A 12789-nucleotide genomic window follows, 5' to 3' on the forward strand; every position below is an offset into this window, starting at 1 on the left:
TACTCCAAATGAAGGGCGGAGCAAAGAGATCTTTAGAAGAACAAGCTAAGAACAACAGATTTAATTTGTTAGAATTTTAGTATTCCTCCCTTGCCTCTTTGCATTTTCGATAACTCTTTAGCTGATGATCCATGATCTGTGTACAAGTACTGTGTGTCTGATGCGGAAGCTTCCTCATGTTTTGCCTGAGACCAAGAGCTGCTTTAATCTCATAACGCTGTTGGGGAGCACTTGCTTTATAGACACAAAGGAAACAAACCAGTTCTATGCTGGAAGAGCCTTTTTCTTGTTTTCGTTTTATGGAGTGAAACTGCCCAACCCCTCTGTCTTTAATGCACCACACATGTCTTGATCCTATAAATTTGATTGTGCCTAATTCCAGATACTGGGACTGCAGCACAGACTTGCTCACCTGTGCATTGCAGTAGATGATCAGTGCACTGCAATGAAATAACTGTGCCACCTCTAGAATTGTTTAGAAGGCTGTGGTGTATTTATTACTGGTCTGATAAATGAATAGAATTTGTTTACTTTGCGTAGCACAGTTAAGCTAAACTTGAAAAGAAGTTTAATGCCTGTTGACCTGGAAGTTTTATTGAAATACTTGGATGCTGCTGTAAGCTTAAGACAGGAGCTGTACAGTGAGAGATGCACAGTGCTTCTGGTGGTTCTCTATAGCTCATTTGAATAAATCAATATGCAACTAAATACATGCATCCAAATGAGAAACTGTCATGGTAAACTTGATTGCTGGTATTTTTGTTAAAAAGCACATCAAATTTAACAATAGAAGTGATTGCTGGTCAAAACAGACCTTAAGTGAAATTCCCCCTTTTTAGAAAGTTATGCCAAATGTGCTAGAATATAATTTGGAAGTTGCATCAAAGTGACGGACTGTGGCAAAAGGGGTAGAATACTGTGCTAAATTGAAACTTTTTAAAAATGTGTACATCAAAATGAAAAAATGAATCAATAACAGCTGAGCTGGGTACTTGGGAGTGTTGTCAGCTCCTGTGGATTAATTAAAGTGTATCAATTTGTACTACTTATTCAGAGCTTCCTCTAGTCATCTGTTCTGTGTGCATGTAAAATATACATTGGTAATTTTCTAGGCTTCGCTGAAATTTCTTCAGTGAAGTAAGACCTTATATTAAGCAGACACTTAAAAGCTAGTTTGGGTCATTCATAACAACATTTTGAGGAAGGAAATAATATTGTCTTAAAAATGAAACCTGATAGTCAAATTTGAATGGAAAGGAACAAAATGAGAACTTGGAAAGAGTTCAAATTCACAAGAGAATTGAAATGTTTATTGTGTTCTACACTTCCCAGAAATCAGGTAACAACAAACAGCAGCACAGATATTTAGCACTCCCCAGTGCAGACACTTGGTGACTGGTCTCACTGTCAGAATCTGGGTTGTGGGGACACAACACTTGGAACAAAGCACTTCAGTTATTTTAATTTCTCACTGTGTATAGTGGTGTTTCTAGTAACCATCATTACAGGGCTTTTCCAGGGGAAGGGTGCTTCCAAGGGAATGAGACTGCAGCTGATAAGCCTAAACAGGAGTTTGGAACTCATCTGTTGCATGTGCTTTGTTCCCTGAAGGTCTCTGAACATGGACTTTGAGAATCAAGACAAAGAGAAAGACAACAGCAGCGCCGCTGGGTCTTTTAATGGCAACAGCACCAATAACAGTAAGGGTCAGCTTTACTCCTTACCTTCCTTGCTTCACTTCAGTGCTGCACCTCCTGCTTCACCTGTGCATGTGTTTGAGCTGCTGCATTGCAGATTCACCTGATCCCAGGCTGTGTCTGGGCACTTCCCACCTCGCTGTGCTGACACTGCTGTCCACGTCTGGCTCACACCCATGGAAGCTGAATTTAGGACATCAACATAACATTTCCATGATGTGTAAAAATTGCATGTGGCGCAACTTGTCAGGTTTTACTGGAAATGGAAACAGCTTTACTTTTTAAAAAGCCACCCCACAGTTAGGAGAAGGGAATGTAATTCCTTTTTGTCTGGAGCTCATTGCTATGGCATGTTGGCCAGCCTGTAAGCAGGGAGAGATCGTGGGGTGCACTGACAAGCCCCTAAGGAGGATTCAGCCTTATCAGTAGAGAAACTGAAGCAGAGAATTCACATAGCTCTGGGCAACTCATTTATAATGGACAATGAAATATGTGTCTGCACACTCTCTATTCAGAGTGGGATTAACATGTCAGCTCCTGCGTGGTGACTGTCCCTTCTGTAATCTATAAATAGATTCCAGGCAGCTTGGCCATCTGACATGCACAGTTTTGCAGGTAAAAATATGGAACCGAACAGTTAGAGTGGAACACAGTGTGCATAGTATGTTGTAAATTCATACTTGAGTTTAACTTAGAGCAATTTATATTGCCATATTTTGAGAATAGGCTCTAGAATGAAATAGTTTCCCGGAGTATAGAAGGTAGGAATGAGAAGCCCTGAGCATGAAACCCTGAATGCTAAGCTTGTTTTGTTTAAAGCAAGAAATAGATCTTTGAAATTTTAACATATGTTGTATGTGTCTCTTGCTGTTTTTGTCTTTTCTAATGTAGACTCTTGGAATTTAAATAGTTGTCAGAGCACTGCTTCTGTTGGCAGCACAGAGCAAAGAGGTTGCTGTGCTTGGTGATACAGCAATGAACAGTTGGCATCTGAAAAGGAAGAGAAGACAGTCTGGGGCTGGGGAGTAAAGCACATTAAGGGGATTAGCTGTCAAAATCATCAGAAATGAAATGAAGAACTCTGACATTTAATGCTGCAGGCACTAATTCCTAGATGCCAAGGTGGTGTGTAGTGTGTCATTTCTAGGTTTTTGTTTTTTTTGGTTTTTCTCTTGGGAAGTTGAAGGGCATGTGAATAAATGTGCCTTCTCAGAGCAGAAGGAGACGGATCTAAGTCACAGATCAGAATTTTTGTATCTTCACACTGTCATCACTGGGCTGTACATTGCACTTTAATGTACCAGACCTCAGCAATGTAGAAATCCCAAGTGGCTGAGCTCTTCTGCTTTTTATTTTTAAAATTTATTGTGCTACTTATGTTTAAGAATAATAGATCACAACTTGAACTAATAAATGACATGACCATGTGCAAGTGACATGACTTCCATGTCTTTTGTTCAGCTTTCTTTTATGAAAAGGGTTGAATATTTATGACAGATACTAAGTTGTAGTGAGTGTATTTCATGTATGTTTGAGGTTTTTCAACATAATCAGATACATTGATAACTGAGTTGTACAGGTAACCTGTTATTTATATGACTTGCCACTCCTGACAGGAAAAAATAAGACACATTCTTACACAGAAATACACACAGACACACAATCTATGTATATATTTACTTGTCTGGGTATGTCTCACAACCTAAAGGCTTATCCATCAAATTCTGGGATTGGTAAAAACCCCTTCATACAGCAGTATTTAATTGTTTTGGGATAACACAGTTGATGTCAAGCTGGTTTTACATCTCTTCTAGGTCTGTGTCACTTAGGAAGTGACTACTTCTGATGTTATGTGTTATTACTTTAGTGCTCTACAAGTAGAAGTGTGTCTTGTATTTTTAATTGGGTTGCTGCTTGTGGCTTCCCCCCTCCCCCACCCCAGGATCAAATGTAAATATAGCTACAGAGACTGGTTAAGTGTTGGAATTTGTTGGGTTAGGTGGGCTTCTCAATTTTGATGGTAATTCTGAAAACTCAGAAATACGGTAAAAGTTGTCCTGTCCCATGATTAACATCCCTGGTAGTCACATTGCATGGGTGAGGTAGGGGAAAATACTGAGAATAAAATAATTTAGTATCTCTGCCCTGTTTAAAATTACTGCCAGCTTTAAAATGCGAGCCTGAATTCATGTTGCTTTTTAGCAAAAAGGCAGTTACAGTGCACTGCACTGATCTGGTGGTTTCATAAGCAGGTAAACGACTTAGGTATTTTTTGGAAACTGCCCTTTATTGTTAGGTTTGATATTATCTGGTGATTGCAACCTGTGATGCAATTTAAGAGCTTGGTGGCCTTCAACCAAGTGGAATTTGAAGCTGTGGCACCCTTTGCATGAGCTGGGTCAGCCTAACATTGGTCAGGCTTTTCACCTTGTGTTAAGAGATTAAGTAAACCTTACATATGCTCTGTTCAACACAGAACAGAGTGTCTCTGTTCAGTGTAAAGTGATTCTAATCCCTAAATAATGTTAATTTTCATAACTTGTTATTCCTTCTATCTATGGCACAAGATAAAACTGAACTTTCAGTTCCTGGGTTCTGCAGAGCGGGACTGTTGCAGTGCACACATAGCTGGAGTGTTTCTGCACAGGCAGCTATGCTGGGCTCTGAGAGCACCAAGTCAATGCCTGGTGCACCAGCACTGAAAGGGAATGTGCTGTCAGAGCCCTCCCCTGTGCTGGCAAGGGCCGGTGTCTGTGTGTGGTACTAAACACAAGTTCAGTGTCCCCCTTTCTCCTCCAGGTATTCAAACCATCGATTCCACCCAGGCGTTGTTCCTGCCCATTGGAGCGTCCGTGTCTCTCCTAGTTATGTTCTTCTTCTTCGACTCAGTTCAAGTTGTCTTTACAATATGCACAGCAGGTGACTAAGTTTTCTTCTCTTTGTAAGACTTGGACTAGAACAGAAAGTATTGATATAATTAAATATTGTTGGTAAGAATTATAATACATGTCACAGTACATTAAAAAAAAGAATCATCAAGTTTCACAGTTGTATTTTCATGTCTCTGTAGCTATAAATAAAGTGACAACTATTATTTGAGAAGTATTTTCCACTTAGAGATGTGCTAAACCTACTGAACTATAAATTGCCAGAGGTCTAAACATGCCCAGATGCATTATTTTGCGTAAAGCTCACTTGTTTATAAATCGATGCTCAGAACTGTACATGGTATTTCATAATTCAGGTACTTAATGGGAAGTAACTTTGGAGATCCTGTCCAGAGACTTCTTTCCTAGTTCAGTTTTGGTTTTGCTTTCATGCAGTTTTTCTGTTTCTGGTCTCACTAGCATTTGAATATTAGTCTTTTGTACTGCTTGAATTTAGAACAAAATTGAAACTTAACCTGCAAATAAGTTGCAAATCCTCCAATCCTGTTTAGCATTTACATTTTGTCTTTTAAATAAATACCAAGGCTTTGCTTTTTGGAAAATTTTTGCCTTTTGATCTTACTGCAATTCTTCAAGAGACAAGCTGCTGTTGAGAGTAGCAAGAGTCTTCCTACTGCTCCAGATACAGAGCAGCTTCCAAAAATTGTACTCAGTCCCCATACTGAGTCTGTGAAGATTTTTAAGCTCCCAAATACCTCTCATTCTCTCCTACTTTATTGCAGGCTTTTGCCTCACAGTTTAACTCCTGAGCTGTGCATCCCCTCCAGCCTCTTAAACAGGGCTGGTGTTGATGGGTGAAATCTTAAATATCTAGTATTGAGACTCGTGTCTAATTCTACCTCCTGTAGAGGTCTGTTGAATTCTGCTTTTATAACTTTGACCTATGACACATATGTTCTTTCCTCTTAAAAAATTCTTCGGATAGATTCTACTGTACGCTAGATATCAAGGGAACATATACACACAAATATATAAGCTATTACAAGGAAAGATATATGAAAAAAGAGGAATTTTAATTTGTCAGGGTTATTGGTCCGTTTATTTTTTAAATGACCTTGGGCTTTTTAACTTTATTTGTAACACTTCTGTGTGTAACTAGAGGATCTTTTGTCCTTTGGGGCTTGTTGCAGGTTTCAGGGGATTGGGGATCAGTGCTCTTGGGTATCTTTATTCTTGAACCTGTTTTTTGGTATGTTTGTGCCTTTCCTTGGGCTTGCATCAGAGGGTGTCATCAAGCCCAGAACCTCTGAAAAGCAAATGTACAGCTCAGAGGCTGTACAGCAGGATGGGGACCCTTCTGGAGTTGGGACCTGGAACTTGGTCCCTCTGTCCCATGAAGCTCAGGTCATGCTATTTTACATCCTCTGTGGTTAGTAGGACTGATGTGGGGGACTGCTAAATTACAGCTGATATCTAGTTTCTTAAACCCCTTCTAAACCTTCCTCTCACAGAGATTTGCCTTTCAGGGAAGAGTCAGGAGCAAGGGTAGGTGCAGCAAGCAGCCAAGGCCAGGACCCACTGCTCGGCAGAGGGCAGAGCCCCAAAGCTGGCACTGCCTGCAGCCAGGAGTTAAGCCAAGAGATTCCCGAGTGAATCATTGGGATTGAGGCTGGAGGGGATGGGAGGCTTGGGACTGGAAGCCTGAACAGTCAGGAGCGACACTGGGAGTGGGTCCTTGCGGGCTCTCTGCATTGGTGTCATGGCAGTTTAACTCTCACACTCTGAACGAGCCTGGCATGGGGACACCAGGGCAGGAGGTGTGGGGTTCCCTGCTGGGCAGAGCAGGAGGGGGGAGCAAGGGGGAGGAGAGATTTCGAGGGCAAAGAGGGTTGAGCCTGTGGTGTTAGAGGCAGGGTAGGGAGCAGGGAGGATAGGCAATACTTAGGGCAGCAGGGGCACAGGGTTTCTGGGCAGTGTTCTTTTACCAAGCACCTCCAAAGAGGTTCTTAGTTCCGTTTGTGCAGAGTTGCCACACTGTTCATTCTTTCCCTGCCTGTTTTGGTTTTCTTTCCCCCTCTGAAGTATTGACAGAACTGTGAGTTTTCATGGTGCTGTTTGTATGCAGACACTTCTTAAATTTTCTTTTTAGATTATTTGAGTTCTCCTTTTGTGGTTTTGTTTTGTTTCAAATCTTCCTCCCACCAGAAGGGAAAGATATGGTTTGACCAAACAAATTTTTCTCCAGTTGGCTTAAACTGTGTAGAGAATGGCTTAATCTGTAAGAGAATGTTTGATTCTCTCCCATCATCTTCATTTGAGAAGAGAAGAAAATTCCCTTTTAAAAACCAGCAACAGTAATTGTTAAAGGAATAAGTACAGGACAGCACAAAGATCTGAATTGCAGCATGCAAAAAGTTCCAAGTGGCTTCCATTTTCATTGCAGTCTGTTCTTGCGGCACAGTTTTGGATGTCTGTGACACATGTCAGTGTCTCCACGCCCTCACGCTCCAGCCTTTTAAACAGTCCTTTAAAAAAACTGGAAGGAAAAATGATTATAAATACCAGCAGTTACTAAACGTTTTTACAAATGTGTGGGTGGGATAAGTATGCTGCTTGAAAATGTTTATGGAAATAGTCTGTTTGGATATTTATGTATTTTTATAATTCTGTCTTCAAAAACTTGAAGCGTTTCATATTGTAAAAAAGTCAAATTGGCAGCTACTGGCTATAAGTTATTTGAAGTTATACTGTGTTTTAGTAATGAATAAAGAGTTTTGAATGAGATGGGAGAAAAAATTACCGAGTTAAAAAGTGGAAAAAAACCCCCCCTTTATTAAGCTGAGTTAGTTTGTGTGTTATGTTGAAAAATGGAAGGAAAATCTCACAGCCAGTTTGTAGTAGCTTTTTTTTTACTCAGAATATGTGAAAACTTTTTTTTGCTGACATGATCATGAATAGATTTAAAACTTTTTTTTAAGGTTTGGGGATGGGGCATTGCATTCCTTTGAGAGCTTTCATTTCATTTCAGTCTGAAGGCTCACTGTTGTGCAGAAAGCCTCAGAGCCTTGAGCTGCTCATGCTGGAATAATATTGAGCATATGATAATGGGACATTGTTGCAAGAGCTTTTTCAAATTGGAGAAGCCTGTTTGTGTTCTGTAGAAATTAGGTCTGAATGTCCTAATATTACCTTTTCTTCTTTTTGTAGTCCTTGCAACAATAGCTTTTGCTTTCCTTCTGCTCCCGATGTGCCAGTACTTAACACGGCCTTGCTCACCTCAGAACAAGTAAGGACTTGAGCAATCCTTTGCTCCTCTTCTTGTGTGTTGTATTTCTTTAATGAGAATTCTTTAATATGCATTAACCTCAGGGCTGATGTTTGTGCATATTTTTTGTGCCAACATCATGTTTCCACTTTGAAAGTAGAAAGCACAGTTTCTTCAAGTCATTTGCACTTGCCAGCCTGGGAAATGCAATACCACTAGAGGGGACTAGATTTCCCAACAGTGAGTTTTAATAAGTTTGGCTTGTTTTGGCTGAGATTTTAGAGTTTGGGATTTGGCATTGGATTTTAATGTTTGTTAACACTGGACTCTGGATTTTAATGCTGGCGCTTCCGGAGACTGTAGTTGAACCAGTGGAAATTACAGTTGTTAATGTCATGTTTTGAAACTAATTTTATTTTTTAACCTTGTGATTGGTGTTCATGTTGCTAAAAGCACTATCTTAGGTGGTGCTAGGAATGGTGGCAATTTCAAGAGCAGTGCCAAGATTTACAGGGTTTTTTCCATCTCTGCAGTTCATGCTTTATACACAGTATTTGAGTGTGAGGAAAGCTTTTATTTTGTTGCTGTTTTGGTACCTATTTGTGGCAAAGGAACTTCCCTTCAGCTGATCTTTCATCAGCCGTTGAGCCTTGTTCCAACAGTGTCCACTTTCTGTTCTTCAAATGGAAACATAAAGTCTTCCAGCTGATGTTTGTGTGTTGTTCTAGGATTTCCTTTGGCTGCTGTGGGCGTTTCACTGCTGCTGAGTTACTCTCATTTTTTCTGTCTGTGATGCTTGTCCTTATCTGGGTCCTAACTGGCCACTGGCTCCTAATGGATGGTGAGTATTTGAATTAAGGGGTTTTACTACTGTTTTGTGCCTGTTCTGACACATCAGTTGCCTGGTGATGATGGGTGAAATTTGCTGATATTAATGGCTTGGCTGCTGAGCTGTGTGGCAGACTCCCTGAAGAGCCACTGCCAGGAACATGCTGGGGAGTGCTTGGGACACCTGTTTTTCTGGTTTGTAAAAGCTTCCGGGGAAGTGCCACAACACTCATGAAAGATATTCCGCACTTCACACACATCTACCATGTGGTGTAGGGTGAATGGCCGGATTGAGTTAAAGATGTGTGGAGACAGTGGTTGTGTATGATTCATAGCTTGAGCCTAAAAATCTGGTTAATTTTTGCTGTGCATCTTGTTGTTTATTGGTTCCAATGCTCAAATAATTTGTTGTATGAGGCAGCTCACAGTAGCTGGTTGTCTTTGATCTCAGTGATGCTTGCCTTGGGTGGTGAGATGGCCTTGGGTGAAACTGGCAATCAGCCAGCTGGCTTGAGGGTGTGATTTATTGGTTTTTTTTCATGGTGGTTGACCTGAATTCACAGTTTACTGTTCCGAAAAGGAGCCTTCGTCCTTCCCTCCTGCCTTCCAAATCTCTTGTGCTAGCTCTGGCACTCTCTTAATCACATGGTAAACTGATCCAGCTCGCTAGAATGGCAGCATACTTGGGTTTTGCTAGCCTATTTTGCTGCTGCTGCAGTGAGATGGATTATTGTGTAGTCAGGTATGTGCAGAAGGTAAGTGGCAGCATGATGGGATCTGAGGGGATGGAGTGGATATAATAGCAAAGGCATGAAGGGGTAGCCAGGAGCAGGACCTCTGCTTCTCAGCAGTGTCAGGCTCCTAAATTGGCTTAGGACATGGTGTAATGGCACCCTGAGGTCTTGATTGCTTGAGGAAAAATTGCAGCATTACCTGCCCTTGAAATTGTTTGTTACAATAGAAAACATTCATCCCATCAGCTTCCAGTTTCTCCTAAACGAGGCAGCAGCAGCAGCAAGTCCTTACTACTGAAACCTCTCATGGCATCTTCATTCTTTCTTTCGTATATGGGTGCTATGCTTCATTCATGGTTTGAACTGCTTTAAAGGTCCCACCTGTTGTATGGAGGGGAAATACCTTTTAAAATACCAGATACTAAATGAAAAATAGCAGACAAAGTCTGTTTTGTGATAAGCAGAGTAGCCTACCATGAAATCAAGGGTGACACTTGATCTGCAGTAGCTGCAAAGCTCAAAGGAATGTCAAGTGTGGATTTTGGCAGAGTCTGAAGAGTTGTCTACACTGAGATACCAGCAGAAGCGTTTAGTTAAAAATAGTTATTTTTGTGAGTGCTTCAGTCTGACATGGTGGACTTTGCAGTAATTCATCTACAGAGCTCTGAGCTGCTGGTGCAGAGTGGTGTCTGGCTTTTATTTGTCTTGGAGGTTTTTATGATTTACTAAATTGTGTTGCTGCTATCTCGCTTTGAATTATTTTGTGTAGTTTATATTAAGGGAGCTTGAACTATATAGGTGATCCTCCTGTCATTTGTTCAAATCCATTTAAATCAGTGTTTGCCAGTGACACTAAATAGGGAATTGCTTTTATTGGCCTTTATCAGGGAAACTCACTGGAGCTTTAGTCCTCGTACTGTGCTGCTGCCTGTGGGATCCCATCATCTCTGCCTTCTCTGTGGCTGAGTCCTGGAGATGCCAGAGACTCCCATGCGGAGAGCAGTGTGGGCAGCAGTGCAGGCATCAGCACCGCTGCCCACATGCATCCAAGTGGAGCACTCCTGTCCTTAAGGCAGCGCTGGCAGCTGCTCGCTGCGCCCGGCCCGGGAGAATCCTCGGTTTGGCCGTCGGCAGAGAATGAACCAGGTGTTGTGAACGTGCTGCTCGTTGCCTGGGCGGGGCTGGAGGAGGAGCTGGAGGAACGGGGTGGGTGTTCCTTCTGAGCAGCAGCACATTCCGGAGAGTCCTGGGTGTTTGGTCGGGGCTGTGCAGTTGATTGTCTCAGTGTGAAAGAGCGTTGCTGCTCGAGAGCTGAGGAGAACACGGGAATTACTTCTTGGTAATTGCCAGGCCTTACAAAATCGAGGTGTGGTGGTTCCTGCTGGAACAGCCTTCGCTGCCCAAATCCTACCCTGCCCCTGCCTGCACAGCCCTTGGCTGAAGTGCTTCTAAAGGCAGGGACGTGTTACAGGGTAGAGTGAGCCCGTGTTGGCTCCGGGGCGGTTGTTCTGGCATGTGATGATGCACATTTATAGGTATTGAAATGCTTATTTCTCAGAGCAGATTGTTTGATGACAGAATCACCAAGGATGGTCACCATTCTCTGGTAAAGCCTGGTTAAAATAAAAGCTTTCCTAAATAGTGGGCAGAGCTGGAGATGTACAACAGGAATGCTATAGATGTATGGAATATCTGTACAGAGTGAATGGCATGGTCACGGATACCCCGGGAGCTGCAGCAGCAATTGGGCCTGTGTTCTTATTCCTTTCTTTTAAAATACACTGTGATTAGATCAGATCCACCACAACCTGGTGACTTGTGGGAGAAGTTAAGGCTTCCCTAGCTTACGAAGTCTTTGTAAACCAGACCCCACACCACCAGCATCTTGGAGCTTTCACCTGCTGTGGATGCAGGAGAGCTGGAAAGCTGCCAGAGAGTCTAATCACATATGCAAGAATATTCTTAATCCTCAGAATATCCCTGTTCCATAAGAAGTGTGTTTGCAGGAACTCTGGAGTTAATTTGTTCCGTTAATTGAGGGTTAACTCTTCCAGTGCTTTCTTATTCAGCCTTGTTAACCAATTGCACAGCACTTCCAAACCAGAGCTGCTGGTTGTGTGGCTGCTCTACCTCTCTTTCTTTCTCTCATCTTTGTCTATTTTTTAATGATTTGGAGTATATTTCAGTGAAGATTTGCCTTATATTGTTTGTTAACACTATGCATGAGCTTGGATAGGGAAGCTCGTTTCCATTTAGAGAAGCCATTGACTGCACTTTGGCCCATATTACTTGTACTTGCTCTTGGGCATTCCTGCTTCTCTTGCTTTTTAAACTTACCAGCGTTTCTTAAAGTAGTTGCAAAACTGTGTAATTATTAGCATGTGTATTTCACTGTCAGCTCTGAAGGATTTTTTCCATCTCCTTTTCTACCCAGTATTTGCTTAGTTTGATGCCTTGGGCATGTGCCTGTGTTCAGTGAGAGAGAAATGGAGTGTGTGACCAATAGATAAAACTCACACTAGTTAAAATATTTCCATTTCTCATTAATTATAACCTGAAAATCCTCTCCTAAATATAGGCTTGCTTGAGCTATTATTGACACTGGCTTTAGAGAAACCTCTTTAATTTAAAACAGTCTGTTCCGTTGTATTTGCTCTTCTGCCCAGGAAGTCTGTAACTGATGGCTATACTGAATTACTGAATACAGTTCTTTTTCTTGCTGCTTTGCTGTGTCAAATTTTTCAAAACTCAATAATTTGCTCACATTTTGTAGCTTGCTGTGCAGTTTCTTACAGTTCTGCAGCGTGAGTTAGGGTGCATTTTTATGTCAGTAATCCCATTGCTTTGTTCAAACTGGCTGCTGTGACACTTGGGGTTGTGCTAAGGTTGCCAGTTCTCAAGAGATAAGGTGGACTTGACAGAGTTGCTGGGATGCAGCCCCTAGGCACTGCAAGCAGCCATGCTGGCAGGAGGCCTCTGGGGCATGCTTAATTCCTTGAATGCATATAGATGTGCTTCCCTAGTGATTGGATGGAAGATCGCCCCAGCTTTCAGGTGAAATGCAAGTGTAAGGTGGCTTCACAGCCCCATAATTACAGCCTGAGAATCCAGAAGTTAATTTGTCCATTTTGGCTGAGTCCAGTTGTCACACTGGTGGGCATATGTGTAATGAATTGGCTTCCCCTGCAGTTCCAGTTGGCAAAAATGGGATTGTAACTTCTTACAAATTCTGTGTCGTGTTAGACAAAGACATTTTGTTGACAAATGTCTGCATGATTGACTGTAATCTGATCCCAGCAGGGCTCCATTATTCCTTGCAAATAGGCTGATACCATAGATAAAAGCCAATTCGCTTTTTAAGATTTTTTTTGAAAATT

General features: G+C 41.8%; 1 protein-coding gene across 4 annotated transcripts in view; it reads left to right on the top strand.

Annotated features, from left to right (window-relative positions):
• Positions 1-12789, top strand: part of SPPL3 (signal peptide peptidase like 3) — a 57787-nt gene that overhangs the window by 38334 nt on the left and 6664 nt on the right. For 3 of the 4 annotated variants that reach the window (XM_039560722.1, XM_039560724.1, XM_019285086.3), the window contains 4 exons: positions 1612-1706; positions 4497-4616; positions 7793-7871; positions 8579-8691. In XM_039560722.1, the coding sequence (XP_039416656.1) occupies positions 1612-1706; positions 4497-4616; positions 7793-7871; positions 8579-8691 (407 nt within the window). The remainder of the gene's footprint in view (positions 1-1611; positions 1707-4496; positions 4617-7792; positions 7872-8578; positions 8692-12789) is intronic. The other variant, XM_039560723.1, reaches the window with a different exon arrangement.

The sequence above is a fragment of the Corvus cornix genome, chromosome 15 (genome assembly GCF_000738735.6).
Source record: "Corvus cornix cornix isolate S_Up_H32 chromosome 15, ASM73873v5, whole genome shotgun sequence".
NCBI lineage: Eukaryota > Metazoa > Chordata > Aves > Passeriformes > Corvidae > Corvus > Corvus cornix.